This window comes from Lissotriton vulgaris, chromosome 8, assembly GCF_964263255.1.
Source record: "Lissotriton vulgaris chromosome 8, aLisVul1.2, whole genome shotgun sequence".
Taxonomy (NCBI): domain Eukaryota; kingdom Metazoa; phylum Chordata; class Amphibia; order Caudata; family Salamandridae; genus Lissotriton; species Lissotriton vulgaris.
In genome coordinates, this window is record NC_141696.1 from 1,244,116,088 (window position 1) to 1,244,133,191 (window position 17,104).

The following is a 17,104-nucleotide window of genomic DNA, read 5'->3' on the forward strand; positions in this document are numbered from 1 at the left end:
ATGGGATTCAGCCAGTTCCTCCAGAGGAGATAGATAAACATTGAAAAGGGTAGGACTCTGTACCGACCCTAGGGAACTCCAGCGGCCAATTGTGGGACAGCTGCTGAAAAAGGAGGGGCCCAGACCAGTTGTTGGCGGTCGGTCAAAAAGGACTTGAGCTAATTGAATACCGTCCCTCAGGTATAATCCTAGGATTGGAGCGTTTTCAGTATTGTACAACAAGGCATTGTAGTGGCTTATTGAAGGCCAGCAGTTTGGTGGGGGGACTAGTTGAGGCTGGACCCCCGGAGGTGAGAGCTCTAAACATGAGTTGGACACCATCTTGGATCGTGGACACGTGCGCTCAGTGAGAGAGCACTTAGGTAATGCACACGCACTCGCAGCTTGGGGGCTGGTGACACAGGGGCGGTACTGCGAGGAGAATGGCGGGATAAGGATCCCTCCTTGTAGTGCATTGCTTGGGCGTCAGGTGTCTCAGTGCGGGAGGCCTCACTGAGCACCTGTGTGCGTTCGTTGAACGATTGGGTCTAAAGAATTTACATGGTAAATCAGTCAGGGCCCCTAACCAAGCACCACAAAACATAGTGTCCTCCTCCAGTCAGATGCAATTGTAAATTAGCTATATAATGGTCCTAGCAATCAAACTACCCTTACATAACACCAGCTTAAAATGCTCTTAGAAGGTAAGATTATTAAGCGAAGAAACCCTCCTGGTGGAAAGCCATAGGTTCTAGAAGGAAAAAACATGAAAGGGTGTTCCCTAATAAACAAAGTACAGAAATTCAACCCACATCAGCGGCTAACCCACACATAATAATACAAACGATTATATTCAAAAGAGTTTTTAATTTTCATTTTTTTCACATGTAAACATCAAAATATTTCTTTTAGATAAATTCATTTAAACATTAGAAAATTTAATCATCAAGGAACAAATGACAGTTTAAAAAGCTAGGACACGCAAGATCAGTTTAAAGAAAGGCACCAAATTCATCCACTCATACATACAAGCATCACTTTTATACCATCACTTCCACACACATGTATTCACATCCATATCAATCCACACAAAGACAAGAAAAGCGCCGACGCGCGTTTCGGACAAGTGCCATAAGAGGCTTCCTTCATCAGGGCGCACTTGGTAAAAACATGGACAGACACAGAATTAATGTCTGTGGCAAGGTCTTGAGAGGCGGTCCTAGGTAACAGCAAGGCTGAGGGAGGGTAATCTAGAAAGCTACGGTTAAACGAGGCCAGTCGAGATATCCAGGGGCGGTCTATAGATAAATGAGAGACCTTATCCACACGATAAATAAACTCCAGTTTCCACAGGTCAGGAGGTTAAAATTTAAGGATGGCCCCACATAAGATCCAGGCGTTCACAGGGAGCAAGAATGCAGAGACAACAATTCCGCAGACAGCATAAAATATCTCAAAGTAATTGGCAAAAACTGTAGTTAATGCAGGAAATAACAAGGATGCCTTTTAAGCAGAAGGGAACGACCTTAAAGGAATGTACTCGGAGATGTTTGGTCGGAGGTAAAAAGGGGACAAGGAATATCCCGCAAGTACAGGAAGTCAATTCCAAAGGAAAATTGGGGGCCTGAATAGACCCGAAGGTCCGGATAGAAAGCGGCGTCCTCGCGGATGACAGACGCGGAGCTCCTTCTCCATGCAGCGTGAAGGTTTTCCCTCCTTGTAGTGCATTGCTTGGGCGTCAGGTGTCTCAGTGCGGGAGGCCTCACTGAGCACCTGTGTGCGTTCGTTGAACGATTGGGTCTAAAGAATTTACATGGTAAATCAGTCAGGGCCCCTAACCAAGCACCACAAAACATAGTGTCCTCCTCCAGTCAGATGCAATTGTAAATTAGCTATATAATGGTCCTAGCAATCAAACTACCCTTACATAACACCAGCTTAAAATGCTCTTAGAAGGTAAGATTATTAAGCGAAGAAACCCTCCTGGTGGAAAGCCATGGGTTCTAACCTCTCCGGAGCGGGGCCCTCACAGTGAGGTAGCTCCCAACTCATATTCACGGCTAGGTCCACTGGGCTCCAGCCAAATGACCCCTTGCGCAAGCTGGGGTCAAACTGGGTTAGAGCAGTAAGTTAAAGTGCAAATAGGCTGCAATGCATTAAAGAACATTTGGATTTCTTGTATTCAGGAGGGGGCAGGTATTGATACATAGGGTTCCCCTCCTGTTCCCACTGCCTTGTCCGCTCCCTGGTATACCAGCAGAAGTTTGGGAGGGCAAGACTTCACCTAGGGTGGTGACTGGCTTAATTTAATGGACAAATCCAAAATGTTTCACATTTGCGAACGTGTGAAATTTGGAGCTGCCTGTGCGTGGGTTTATTCATATGCGCAATATTATTAAGTTAAATGATCGCTGTATTGACTAGTGCGACCAGCGGGCGTTCATGCACCAAGGCATTTGGCAGCGGTGGGCAAGTGATGGACTAGTCCAAATGTTCCACAGCAACTGCACGTGGTACTACCTGTGCATAGTTCAGTCAGATACTCAGTATCATGTTAATAATCGTTGTAGTTGCAGGTTGCAAGCGTGAGATTCCCTCAATGTCAGCAATGCTCACATTGCCAGCAACAAAAGCTGCCTGGGAAGTCTGGGTGTAGTCACCACAGATTAAACTGAACAGGCAACAGTTCGGCATGAAAGAAGGGATGTTGAATTGATTGCCCACTTAGCAGTATGACTATTGCACAGGAAGATGGAGGGTTGATTCAAGGGACACAGGTGGTGTGACGGCAACACAAGACAGTCAGCTTATGCTGGGTAGGAGGTTCCGTATCACCAACCAGAAGGGGTGACATGTGGGAAGAGCAGTAATATGTTAAGATATGATATAGATGCTGCCCAGGAGAGGTTTGTCAAGGCATTTCACTTCTTGCCAGGCATCGTAACAACCCATCCTCACCAAGCCTTTGCGTAGGTTCCTGGGCCGCATACACACAGCCCGGTATTAGGCACATGTGGCTGTCAGCGCCATGAGTTATTAAATTACAACTGTACAGTGGGCATACTGGCTGACCGGGCAGTATAACAACGGCCTCCAAGGGCCGATTAGACAGATACCAGTTGCAGTGACGGTGGCTTGCCCTCAGTGCAGGTGTTAGAATTTAAATTTCATTTGCAGGTTATGCTGGACTTGCTACCAGCGGGTCTCGTGTGTGAGCAGTTTAACTGCATGGAAAAATTAATAAAAGGAGTATGTCTTAACACTTAGACTACTAGGAATTAAATCAGGGACCAGCTACCCCTACACATGGGTTTCAGTGAAGGGCAATTAAGTCTGGGGTAACCAAGGTACCGGCTCCTGTGCTGTGCATCTGGGGTCAAAGCGGGTTTGCACGCAGGGGGTCCAGGATCGTACCAGGCACGCTCTGCAGTGTAGAATACAAAAGAACTGCACATGAACACTACTTTCAAAGTGACAAAGGCAACAATTTGATCCCAGCCAAAGCGAACCAAGGTTCTTACTGTCAGATGCACAAGGTATACACCCGTTACAACGCATCTTTTACTCCGCACTACCATTACAACGCGACTTTTACTCCGCATACCATTACAACGCATTGCGCTGGGGGGCGCTCTAGGATAGGGAATAAGTATAATTTACTATCCAACACCTTCCCTAGGGTCCACGGGGACTGGAGTTAGAATAGTAAATTATACTTACCACTATCCAGCACCTCAAAGCGCTATGCGTTGTAATGGTATGCGTTGTAAAAGTTGCGTTGTAACGGTATGCGGAGTAAAAGTATGCGGAGTAACGTCATACATCCGATGCACAACATACAACCGTTCACTCCAGCCTCACTGAAGGTAGTCTGTTAGCAGAAGCATAGAACGGGGCGTCTTGCGCCGGGGTGCGGACATTGCACGGGCGACACAGCAGATAGTCTGCTATCAGGCGAGGGTGCTTGTAGGCTTGGAGGCGAGGCAATGTAGCACAACCAATTATAAGGACCCCTCTCCCCCACTGGACCGCCCGATAATGTGAGGGCAGTGGGATGTGCAATGTTTCAGGTATTTTACTTGCCCATACAGGGGCAAAAGGGTACATTGCAGGAATCAGCATAAATAGGGCAAGACCTATAGACGAGGTGCACTGGGAACGACGAGAGCGTGGTAAGATCAAAATCTCGCAGCGACAAGTAAGACAGGTGGCTTGCGTCCGTTTTTTAGGCCAGAATGTGGCTACAATAGTGGCTAGAAATATAGGGTTGGAGCACCATCACTGACAATTCCAGAGCACACTGCAACCGATCCCAGTGGGTGAAGGCAATATGCTCATGTGCAGCTTGATCTTGTAGAGGGCAATGATTCCTGGGACAACAAAGTACTAGGTCAATAGCTGGATTGAGCATCAAGGGTCAAGGCTGGTTAGCTGGTATGTGTGTTATCTGTGAAAGGCTTTAGTTAAGCAAGCCTGGTAGTTGTCACTCCATATGGTTGCTGTGACTGCAAGAGGGTGGCAATGCAAACAGTCCTGTTCGCCAGGGTCAAACGGAATCACTTCAAGATATACTGTAGAGAGGATGTGGTCTCACAGCTAGGGTTGCCGACTTTGGAGATGGGAATCCGAGGTTCGAGGCAAATCACGTTATCTCCCCGTGCCTACCAATTAAAGAAAATGAACGTTACATAAGTGTCCTTGGGTAACGTAACTGGTGCTCATGTAAAGCGCTCCAATACCTTCGAGTCGTCGAATCCGCACTATATATAAATCTGCAACAACATAAAAAATCGGAGCACGTGAACGCGGTGGCCTCTAGATGGCAGTGTTGTTCAATTCATTACATGAACAACGCTACTGGGAACATCAAACGAAAATGCTTCTGGATTAGGCACAGCATATCCAAGTTTCTTTGGGCTGTCTGTCATGGCTTCAGATCCTCTGTGCCCGGGCAGAGAAAGCTTAGTTAAATGTGACGAGTCTTAACCACAGCCTGAGTTAAGAACGGGCTAATCCCACTCTGGAAACTGATACGCTACATGAAATCCCTCGCAACATCTATCCTATTAACGCTCTCATTAAATCCTGACAAAGAATAGATGTTCTCTATAGATCACTTAATTTGCAGAACACATTTTCGATTCATCAAACAAAATTGCTTGGAAAAAATAAAACCGACTAATGTACAGTAATTCATATTCTGCCTGACAGAGGGAGGTGGGGAGGACTGCTTTAAAGTGAGAGTCTCTGCCTGCAGCGTCACCTCCGGCCCCCCCTTCATCTCGTCTCATACAGCGCGAGAGTGAGACGAGGACACGAAGGTACGCACCGGAAGCAGCAAAGCACAAGGAGGCACATTAGCACGGGATCACAGCCTGCACAGCCCCCGCACGGGATGAGGTCTGTCCCAAGGCAGCATACACTTATGCACCTCCCCAAGCGGCAGGTCAGAATTTGCGAATGCATTTAAGAAGTTTTAATATTTAAGATTTTCCACTGGTCAGGTCTGTGCGGAGGGAGGCTGACAGCATGAAGTTGTCCAAATTGTGTTTTCTTGAGCAGTGGTGGGCAATCCAGCAACAACAAAAATTCTACGTGAGTCCTATATACTGAGGAAAGTGACAATGTGAAATCATTTATAATACAGAAAGATTGAAAACTATAAATCCTCATTGCAATGGCGTGTTTGGAACAGAAAGATGAAATACATGTCTGGCACAACTGGGGGAAAAAGGCGAAGCTGCTCCTATCCTGCCAAGTCCGAGCAATAATTAACTAACTGTAGTACTGTTAACAACCAAGTTTATTATTGAGAAATATTAATATATAGAAATATAGGAATATGGATACCTCGGGGTCCCACCCAAAAATGAGAAAACCCGGAGATCGAGTTAATTCTGAAAATGATCTCTTCAGGCATTTCACATGGCACTCGGCAATCAAAGAATGTGAGAATAATCTGCCGTGAAGATGAAGCATCAAGTTCCTGTCGAAAGAGCCAATGGGAGGGATAGTAAATTTGAACAAGTGTGTGTAGACTCTGAGAATTAGCAGGTTTCAGAAAAATATGTGAGTTAGAATAAGCCTCGCTGAATGTTACTGTTAACGTCTATTCTTAATTCCTTGGACTAGGACATGCATAATGTGTCCAAATCGAATCTTTCACAAAACTATTTAAGTAGTGCAGTACGATTCAGTAACAGCTAACTACTGCATTTCTTTCCATAAAACAAATTCATCTGGATAAAACACCCAACGAAGGCCCATCAACTGTACATATTTAAACCATTGTTTGGTGTCAATTTCTTAATGTAATCTTATTTCTGCAAAAAAGAGAAACCAGTTTCCTGGAGTCAAGAGGACAACCCACATTTTTAATTTGATTTACATTAAACTGATACAAATATATTTTTTGCAATAAATTACTCACTGCTTTTTTGGTGTCTTCAATTTTGCCCTATAAATTTCACTTTTATTCTTCATGCCTGCAACACTTGTACTACCTCTTTCATATAAAAAAGCAATAAGACACTAAGAATGTAAGCAGTTTGTGTGACCATGTATTACAAGTAATAAAATACCCTCTCCCGCATGTTAAAAAAAGTATTGCTAATCAACTCACAGGTCCTTGACCTCATAAAAAACTTCTTCATTTGGCTTTGTTTCTCTGTATCACGAGGTCACAGAACTTCGCTGTGATTTTCAATATCCTTATAATGGACTGCATGGGGGACCTTTAGCCCATAAATCATGAGAAACATTTAGCAGCCTCAGTACTTCTGAAATGTAGTACCTGACTCTACCCCAAAAAACATAGTTTAATGTTTGACTTGTTTAAGAAAACAAGAATAGAAACATTTACCTAGTGAGCCTAAACGCTGCATCTTCAGATGGGGTAAACATGTTATTTATTATAGTATGGTGTTCCTACATTATCAGTAACAATAACTTGATGGTTTTGAATTCCTAGTGCAGCTCAGTAGTTAGTGTCATCTAAAAATGAGACAGAATCAACTCACCTTCAGCAATTGATACACAGGTTCTGTACGCCTGGACTGTCTGTCCAGAATAGCAAATAAAAGATGTAATTACACTTTAGAGGATTTTTTTGTGGATGAAGATAGAGGAATTGCACAGGTCATGCCTTGTAAATGATACATTAATCCCAAAAGAATAGGCACCGTAACTAAATTAACTTGCCGAGTAAAGAGAGTAGTAGATTCTGCCATTTCCTTAACAGATGTCTATCGTTGACCAAGTGGGCCACTGAGGGCCTGAGTATTGACTATTCTTGTAGGCCTCAGTAGCTGAAGTGCAATGGTTGTGCCACGCCTTTCCGCTGAGCTCCATCCGAATATGGGTCCTAAGTGTACACAATTGCTTGAAGATAATATTGTCTCGAGATGAGTCCATAGGGCATCCTTCCAAAGAGAGCTCTGCCATTAGCGATCTAACCTAGCTTCTCCAACGGGTAGTTTGTGAGCAACTGGTAACTCGCCAGCAACCTGTAAATAGGTCTCCTGTGTGCAGCCGAACCTATTACATCAGAAGCTTTTACTTGTTTGAATTAATTTTTGTATAACAAACTGGAAAGTGTATATTCAAGATAAAAATGTGTTTTTCAGAACTCATAAGCAGATGTTTGGAAATAAAGTGGTTGAATTTCCAAAATATATTTAAAGCTGATATTTGAGTTATAAATCCAATAGAGTATGGGGAGATATATTACTAATAATATTCCCTAGGTGCCAGGGGCATTGCAGCTCTGACTGTTATGCATTACCCATGTAGAGACATTCCACACTGACAAAGCATTTTTACATTAGCGCTGGCAACAGTGCCTGATGCACTAAGGTGACCTGTGCCGGCAATCTTGAATATATACTAATGCAATCTTGTCTGATGTGATCACTCACTATTACAACACTGATATTAGTAGCTCTGGTTGATTTTCATTGAACATAAGCAGCTCTTACTACAGAAAAGGTTGGAGATCCCCTGAACTAGACCAGCTGTGCGTGTCAGCTAGCAGGCATGTTCCGTTTGTATTTTTTTAAATTATAAATTGCCCTGTACAGCTCAAAGTTAGACACTCGTAAGGACACAGAAAAGGAAGAGAGGCAGGTAGTGAGAGGGATGGAGACTAGAAAGAGTGAAGAGAGTCACTGAGGCAGCCAAGACCTAGGACAAAATAGCCTCCAAGACAATAATGCACTAGGGATTGTCTGAAGCTCACTATGGCCAATGAAGACAAGGTTACAGGGCCTAGATGATGGCTCTCGGCATTTACTGATAGACCTTTACAAAGTCCCTACATATTCTGGGGTCAATGGCACACAATAACAGGCACTACCTGTTTCACAAACATGGGACTTGGACAGCCCACCAATAAGAAGGGTTTACCTCCTCAGCTGTTGCACTGAGACCTTGAGAGTCTGCAACTGGCCCAGAGAGAGACTGGGATGATTCTGGGGGGCAGAAGGGGGGGAGGGAGGTGGGACTGGCAGCAGACACTTTTTTTTTTAAACCTTTATTATACCTTCACATCTTTACACAGCATGTCGCCTACAACCCCGAAGGGCCGGCCGCTAATCTTGAGTGCCACATTGGGACGACAACCTTAAGTACTTACAGTGCAATTGTTGAAGAAGTCATATCAGTAAGGGTCGTCGGAAGAAGTAGTGAAGGACGAAAGCAAATGTTCCATACAGGGTTGATGAGGTTCTCATTTTCTATTTTTGGAACTAACTAAAAGAACAGTCAAACATCGGGAAATCACAGTGCGATCAATGATTACGTACATTGCTAGATAGATGCGAGAGTACACCTGAGATAAAACAAAGCCATTTTCATCCTGGAATTAACGTAGGGCGTAAAGAAAACATCGCCTCCCCCAATCCCTCCTGAAGGACCCCCTCCCACAGCCAACCACCCTCACTCCAACCCATCATCCTCATCCGAGTCCATTGGGTCATCCTCTGGCAGCGGGTCGCAGATGTCACCCCGGTAAGTGTTCCACGGGGACCAGACCTTGTTCCACTTGCCAGGACAGGCCCGGCTGAGGTATACCGCCCTTTCAGTAACCATCGTTCTGTCCATGTTTGTGCACCATTGTGATGATGTCGGGAGGTCCGCCACCCCCCAACGCTGCGCAATGTCTCGCTTTGCTACCATCATTCCCAGTGTCACCCAAAGACGGCCGTACCGGGACAAGTCTGTCGGTTCCCATACATTGAGGAGGCACCGTCGTGGCTCCGGTAGCACCGAGACCTCCAGCACCTGAGATATAGTACGCAGGACCTGACGCCAATAGTTGTGTATGCGTGGGCAATCCCAGAGTGTATGGAAGAAGGTGCCCTCCTCCCCGCAGCCACGCAAGCAAAAGGGGTCTGGGGTTCGGTGTATGCGGTGTAGCAGTGTTCTAGTGTAGTATGTTCTATGGAGGATTTTGAGCTGAACTAGCCTCATCCTGGCCGATATTCCCGCTTCCTTAGGGGAAGCCAGTGCCTCATTCCACTCATGCTCGTCAAGCTCGCCCACCTCTTGCTCCCATTTTCCCTTGAGGGACATCAGCGGATCTGGAGAGTTATTAAGGAGTTTCCGGTATGTGAGGGAGGTCGCCCTCTCTACCATATAGTCTGTCAGGAGGCGATCCTCCAGCGGGGAGGACTCAGGAAGAGTCGAGCCAGCCGGGATGGCCGAGAGTAAGGCGTGGCGGATTTGTACATACCGGTATGTCTCGTGGGGTCCCAGATCATAAATCTCTTTGAAACGGGCGAAGGTGATGACATTCCCTCGCTCCCACATATCCCCCACCGTGGAAATTCCGATGGTGTCCCATCGGGAGAACCCCTTACTGGACCGAAGATTGCCCAGGACACGCGTGTCCCAGAGTGGAGTGAGTTTGGTGAGCGTGCCTTTCCATCCCAGTGCAGCGGTGGCTGCGTGCCAAGTGGCTACAGTGAGCCTGGTGGGGCCCACAAGTGATCTAAGCTTCCTCCGATCATAAAGTGGGGCTAGTATGGTATTGGCGCCTAACTGAGCCCTGTCTGCCTGGAACGCCGGGTCTGATTGCGGTGCATGTAGCCACTGGTTAATGGGCCTGAGTTGTGCTGCCCAATAATATAGATGCAAGTTCGGGAGTGCAATGCCACCCTCGTACCAGCTTCTGCAGAGTTTGGCTTGGGCTATGCGCGCAGGGCGATTGCCCCATAACAATCCGGAGACCACTGCTGCAACCTTCCTGAAGTATCCCGTTGTCACTGGGAATGGAGTGTTGTCCAGGATGTATAGGAAGCGGGGTAGGGACTTCATTTTAAACAGAGCAGCTCTCCCCAGCATCATTAATGGCAACCCCGCCCAGAAGCCTGCGTCTTGTTTAAGACGATCCAGTGGCGGTAAGAGGTTAAGCCTCGTATATTCGGAAGGGTCTCTCGTGATGTGGATGCCCAAATATTTAAATGAGGAACCGGCCAGCCGTAGGGGGCAGTCCGGACCTAGTGTTGGGGGGTCCCCTGTCAGCACATACAACTCTGACTTGTTCCAGTTGATGGTGTAGCCTGAAACTTCACCGTGGCCGTTACAGAGACGCAAAAGAGCTGGTACGCCTTGCTCGGGATCTGTTAGGTACACCAGCATGTCGTCTGCATAGAGAGATATGAGGTCCTCCCACCCCCCCCTCCATTGAATCCCCTTGAGTAGGGGGGTAGTTCTGATGCGAATAGCCAGAGGTTCTAGGGAGAGTGCAAAGAGCAGGGGGGAAAGAGGGCAGCCCTGCCGGGTGCCACGGCCAAGCGGATATGTGGCCGTTCGCCACCACGTGTGCCACTGGCGCTGTGTAAAGTAACTTTATCCACGAGATGAAGGTTGGACCAAATCCCATGTGTGAAAGGACTTCAAAGAGGTAGGCCCATTCCACCAAGTCAAAGGCCATCTTCGCGTCCAAGGCCAGTATAGCTGCACTATCGCCAATGCAATCCGCCCTCGCCAGTACCCCGTGTACCCTTCTAAGGTTGAGCGCGGTGTTTCTGTGGGGCATGAATCCAGACTGGTCCGGGTGGATAAGGCCGGACAGGTGTGGCATCAGACGGTTAGCCAGGAGTTTCGCTAAGATTTTACTTTCCGCATTAAGCAGAGAGATAGGGCGGTAGGATGAGCATTCCTCTGGGGGTTTACCGGGCTTAGGGATAGCCACAATTGTGACCGTCCGTTGGTCCAGCGGGAGCACCCCTTTTTCTCGACATTCCACATACATTTTAAGTAAGTGCGGGCAAAGAGCGTCAGTGCGTGCCTGGAACCACTCAACCGGGACGCCATTTGGCCCAAGCGCCTTGCCGGTTCGGAGGGCCCCAATGGCCGCCCGAAGTTCATCTGTGGTAAACGGTGCCTCCAGATCAGCTATGGCCTCCGGCTGCAGCGATGGGATGTCTATATTGCTTAATGCACATTGGCCCGCAATCATGGTCACTTCCCGTTCGGGGGTATACACTTTCTCAAAGTGGGACGCCAACGCCTCTACCACTTGATCGGGGTCGGTTAGTATCCTGCCATCGCCATCCTGCACCTGCTGAATCCCCCTAGAGCTACCCCCTCTTCTGTCGAGCCAGGCCAGCATCTTCACTGCCTTGTCTCCCACATCGTACACCCGGTTCTGTGTGTCGGTTATATGTCCCTGTGTCGTGAGTCGTGCATGGTCTGCGTACAGTTGCTGTTGGAGTGTAAGGGTGTGTGCCGTATCTTCCGTGGGGTCGGCTTCGTGGGCAGTAGTGGCTGCGCGCAGTCGGAGCTCGAGGGCAGAGTGTTCAGCTGTCTGTTCCTCTCTATGTGTCGCTATAGAGCCTATCGCCTGTCCCTGCAGCACTGTTTTATAGGCCTCCCAGAGAATCTCAGCCGAGGCCGCAGTTGGCTCATTTTCTGTGAAATAGTGTTCTGTGGCCTTTTGAAGGGCCTTCCTGACCTTCGGGACTTTAAGATAGGAGGCATGAATGGGGTATATGCGGCGACGTGAGGTAACAGTGAGAGTCAGTGGTGAGTGGTCTGAAATGCCCCGAGGGTGTATGTCTACCTCATCTACGCGCTGTAGTCCATCCCCTAAAGCCAAGAAGTAATCAATGCGGGATAGACTGTTGTGAACTGTGGAGTGGAACGTGTATTGCCGGACCATCGGGTGAACATGGCGCCAAACATCTACTAGCCCCAGTGCCTCTAGGAATTGCCGAAACCGGGAGGGACCCCCCGGTAGGGCGGTCGCCGGGAACTTGTCGAGCTGCGGGTCTGCAGCCGCGTTGAAGTCCCTGCCTATGAGCATGTCCCCCTCCGGGAGGGACAGCAGGAATTCTCCCAGGGCCGGTAGCATCACCGAGTGCAGGGAGGGCGGGATGTATACTGAGACCACTGTTAATGGGCGACCGTCCCACTGCCCTGCCACCGCCGCAAAGCAACCCTGTGTGTCGGTTCTGGTACTAAGGGAAATGAAGTGGGAGGATTTCTTGATCAGTATGCCCGTGCCCCGTGAACCAGTAGAAAACTCGGAGTGGACTAGCATTCTATACCCCCTTCTGTCCAAGGCCTTGGTAGCTCCACCCACCAAGTGGGTCTCTTGCAGGAGTATCAGGTCTGGTTTGTAGCGTTTTACCTCGGACAGAACTAGGCCGCGTTTTACCTTATCGCCCAGGCCGCGCACATTCCAAGCGAGAAGTCGGAGAGTGGAGCCGCTTGTCTGCGTCTCATCCACCCTCGCTGCATTGAGCTGTTCACCCGCCATCAATAGTGATCAAGCACAAATTTAGGCTATATAGACTCCATCGCACTAGCAACATTACATTAACAGTCAAAGTACATTGTACAGTTCGAGATCGACTTTGTGAGTTTCCCATGAAAAAGAACCATCCCCCCCCATCCCTTCCCACCCTGCCTCCCTGCCAAACGGACCTGCAACTGCCCGCCACCCCAACTCAGCAGAGCGCTTATCCCATTCCAAAAACAGAGTACTTGCGCGTCAGGGGAGAGTGTCCCCCAAAGCAGGCGGTCCCTCTGCCGCCCTCGGGATGTCCAGGCCAGCGTCCAGGGACGACGAGAAAAGCCATCCTTATGGGAGAAAGCCAGAGTCCACCCAGTCTATCATGTGCGGGTTTCATTCACCCCCAGCGGCCCCGGTGCGTTCCTGTGATGGCGACTCGCTCGCACTTCCCCTAGCTGAAGACTGTGAGCCCGGTCGGCCGCCGTCTTCAGGCCTGTTGCGTCGACGATTAGAAGTGCGTTCCACCGTGCGCCATCCCTCCAGCCAGTCTCTCGCTGACTCCGCAGAGTCAAAGAACCAGACCTTCTTGTCGGCCACCACTCTCAATCGGGCCGGGAACAACATGGAATATGGCAATTCCTGTTCGTGAAGCGTTTTCTTCACCTCCAAAAAAGTTCTCCTCCTGCGGGTGACCTCCGCTGTGTAATCCGGGAAGAAGGATATACGAGAGTTCTGAATATGGATAGGTGGTGCCACCCTGGCCGCTTGGAGAATAGTGTCCCGGTCCCTAAAATTGAAAAGTCTCGCCAGGATGGGACGCGGGGCAGCCCCCGGCGTGGGTGTCCCGCCGGGCACCCGATGAGCACGCTCCACTGTAAAGAAGTTGGAGAGCCCTTTCGGGGCCAGTTGGGTCTTTATTAGATCTTCTACGTACAAGTCCATGGCCCCCTTCGTCTCCGATTCCGGGACCCCCAAAATGCGGACGTTGTTGCGTCTGGAGCGTCCCTCATGGTCATCCAACTTGCTTTTCAAGAGTTTATTGTCTGCTTGCAGTTTTTCCATAGCCACCTGCAGGTCAGAGACGTCCTCTATGAGCGATTTAGTCACCACTTCCACTTGTTTCACTCTCTCGCCCATCTTCTGGAGGTCGGCTCTTATGAGGGTCACCTCTGTAGCAGTTGAGCCCACTGTTGCCTGAACCTGTTCCAGAGCACGTAGGACATCATCCAGAGTAGCCTTTTTCGCCCCTTCATTGTCCGCCCCCTTGCCAATGGACTTGCGCTGCTCAGGCTGAGTGGGTGCCTGGTTGTCGTAGGCGAATTTGCCGAGTTTCGCCTGAGTGGCGGTTTGTCGTTGCCCTTTCCCCGCCATTTTGGCTCTACGGCGAGACACTTTCTATGGTAAGGTGAGCAGATCGTTCGTAGCCGATCGTGCCTAGGCGTCCGCTCAAGAGGTTCAGTTCGGGAACAGTCCAGTGGTCGTCGTCAATGTTGAAGTGAGTCCGGCAGCAGCGGCTCTGACACCGCCTCGGCAAGCCAGGGCAAGATGGCGGTTGTTGCGCAGCTAGGTACGGGTCTTGGCCAAGTGCCGTTGTGAGGTACTGCTTCGCAGCGCCACTGGAAAGGGCAACGTTGAGGATCAAGTGGTCGAAGGGGGAACCGCCGGTTCGGTGATTCTCTGGTGTCGAGTGCTGTCGTCAGCGGGCGCTTCCGGTCGATCGTGCCGAGGAGGGTTGACTTCCGCTCGGCCAAGGGCTCGACTCGACACCGCGGCTGCACTCGTGTCACTAGGCCCCTCGCCAGTGAAGGACTAGATGATGTTTCGTCCTGTTTCCGGGGTCTGAGAGCTCCCAATTTTCTCCTGTGGTTGCCGTACGTTCGCCGCACCCAGGACACCCCTTCTGGGACGATTAGTGAACGGATAGGCATGCGGATTGTTGCGGGAAGCCGCCTTGCTACGGGAGCCTCTCTAGGTTGCTGCCGCCATCATCGGCTGCTAGCCTCGCCCCCCAGCAGACACTTTTATGGCATTGCCATAAAGTGGTGTAGCAGGATTCATGACCATCTCATTCAACACGTCATGATCAGTATCACATCTGTTTGCTATGATCCTCGGGGTTAATGGATTATTGGAAAGCATTGGTACCAAAAGAGCACAGGTATTAAAAAATACTCCAACTAAGCTACGATGTTTCAGAAAACATACAAAAACTACCACAGATCACCAATAAACAGGTTTTCACACACCCTTCTGAGTCAGAAGGACAACATCAATGAGCCTAATATAAAAACAATACCCAGACCTATTGAGCAAATAAGTTATAACACTGGGGCACTTTGACCAGCTGGATTGTCCCCTCCTGCTACACCTTCAACCACTGAAAAAGAAAGGAAAGGATATGGAAAGCATGCAGGCTGCCAGGGATCTGAATCATTTTGCCACACAGGACAGTGAGTCTTTTATTTTAACTACACAGGCCTCAGGTGGGATGTCTGATGTTGCCCGTAGGTTGAGGACTTCGCCTGGGAACATGAGGAACATTGCTGCCAAATATTAAATCACTCAGTCCCACTGTCAAGTGTGCTTGCCTCCCTGCCGGCAGCGACACTGACAAAGATACCTTGGAGTAAGGGCAGGCAGCACAGCGATTAGGGATTCCATTTCTTTGGACTGAGCTCCAAGGATGAAACTACTAGTTACAGAGACATTGTCAGCACTGGAGATGACTTGCCTCACAACACTAATAACAAGGATGTGAACTTCAGTGACATCACCTCAAGGGGAGCAGGTCCTACCCGACATTTATGAGAATTTGCCTTACCAATACATCTCTACAGCTGACCAAGGAGACCCCACCGCATGAACTATTAAGGCTCTTTCAACAGGAGAGCATGAACAGGCTGCCTCCACAATGCCAGTAGTTATTTTGTGGGGGGTTTACTGAACATGTCATTGGTAGTCGTCTTACATGTATTTAAATGTAGTTGTAAAGTGGACCACCGAGATCCAGAGTTTAAGTCGACTTGATGCACATTAACTCTTGATAGCTGGATTCTACCACGAGGTCTTTGCCAAAGATGGAGTTTGATGCTTCAAGCTGATAGAGATCAGACTGAAACCCAAACTAACAGGCTTTCACACCATGTCCAAAAGAGCGCAGCTGGGTTGAGTGTCATATGGTGTTCCTGGTGGCAGCTGCTTGGCTTCACACCAGCCTCGGTGACAGCTGACACCGATTACAGATTAGACCCCAGATCTCCCAGGCGGATCCCAAACTGGTGTTAGTGGCTAAGATAACAGTACAGAAATTATAAAGCTCTAGGACAACAATAAGGGAATACATTGTGATCTCTTTTGGTCCAGCCGGATCTGGTATTGGACATCCAGGACCGAGGGGCTGTCAGTAAGGGCCTCTCAGTCAGCACTGCACGCCCGGATCCCAGCGAGTGGTGATGCTGTTACAGTTCTGTATACATGCCTTCTTATAAAGTGGTTTTCTCTTTCCCTTTGTGAACCTACACACCCTAAAAAACAGACCAGCTAGTGGCCAATCAGAATACAGCTCACATTGCATGATGTCTAGGGGCCATGCTGTTATACACTACATGGTCTGGGTGTCTCTCACTCAGATACAAGAGCAAAATCTGAAAACTAAAGGAACATTTTCACTTTTATGTTGTTTCACCAAACTAGGTAAATTATTTTAATAATACAGTAAAAATAACGAGAATGGCTAATCTGATACAAAATGGAAATCAGAGAGAAATCATACAGAGGAAGAAAAATCTCATGTTGTCTAATTTCCCTCTGTGCGGTTGGGACAATGTAAACCCATTCCAAGAAGCATCACTGTACCCCATGGTGCACTAGTTTAACCATAAGCCATCTCTACCCAGAGTACAGACAGACAGACATGCATCCTTACTTTCTGGAAGAAATGCTGCGTGGCCACAGCGAACACCTCGAAGCCTCGGCTGGCTCTCTTCAGCTCCTCCTGGACACACAGGAGCTGCCTCGACTGCTCCTGACACTTCTCCTTCAGCCTCAGCACGAGCTGCCGGTCGGCCTCCGGCCTAGGGTTGAATCCATTCCGCGGGATGCCGGGCCGTGGTTTCGAGTGAGCTGCAAGGTGAAGTACAGCATAGCATAAGTCACTGCCCTAAAGGGATTTTTGTCCATGTCTGAGTTCCCCAAGAGTTTTTTTGGGGGGTGGGGGGCTTAACCCTGGTTTGTGGAGCATGTTTTCTGCCTGTTTGAAGTCATAGCGGCTAAGATTTTTGTAATTCTTAGGTGGCCTTCAATAAAAAGTCATGTGTGTTGGGAGTGGCTAAGGTGGATCATGAATAAGTGGAGGAATGTTGTTAACACAGTGGGGATATGGTTTCT

The 17,104-nt window shown here is 48.6% G+C and overlaps 1 protein-coding gene across 1 annotated transcript in view; it reads right to left on the minus strand.

The window, feature by feature from the left end:
• Positions 1–17,104, minus strand: part of MTUS2 (microtubule associated scaffold protein 2) — a 1,086,829-nt gene that overhangs the window by 356,642 nt on the left and 713,083 nt on the right. The window contains exon 7 of the mRNA XM_086935158.1: positions 16,644–16,840. Coding sequence (XP_086791284.1) covers positions 16,644–16,840 — 197 coding nt within the window. The remainder of the gene's footprint in view (positions 1–16,643; positions 16,841–17,104) is intronic.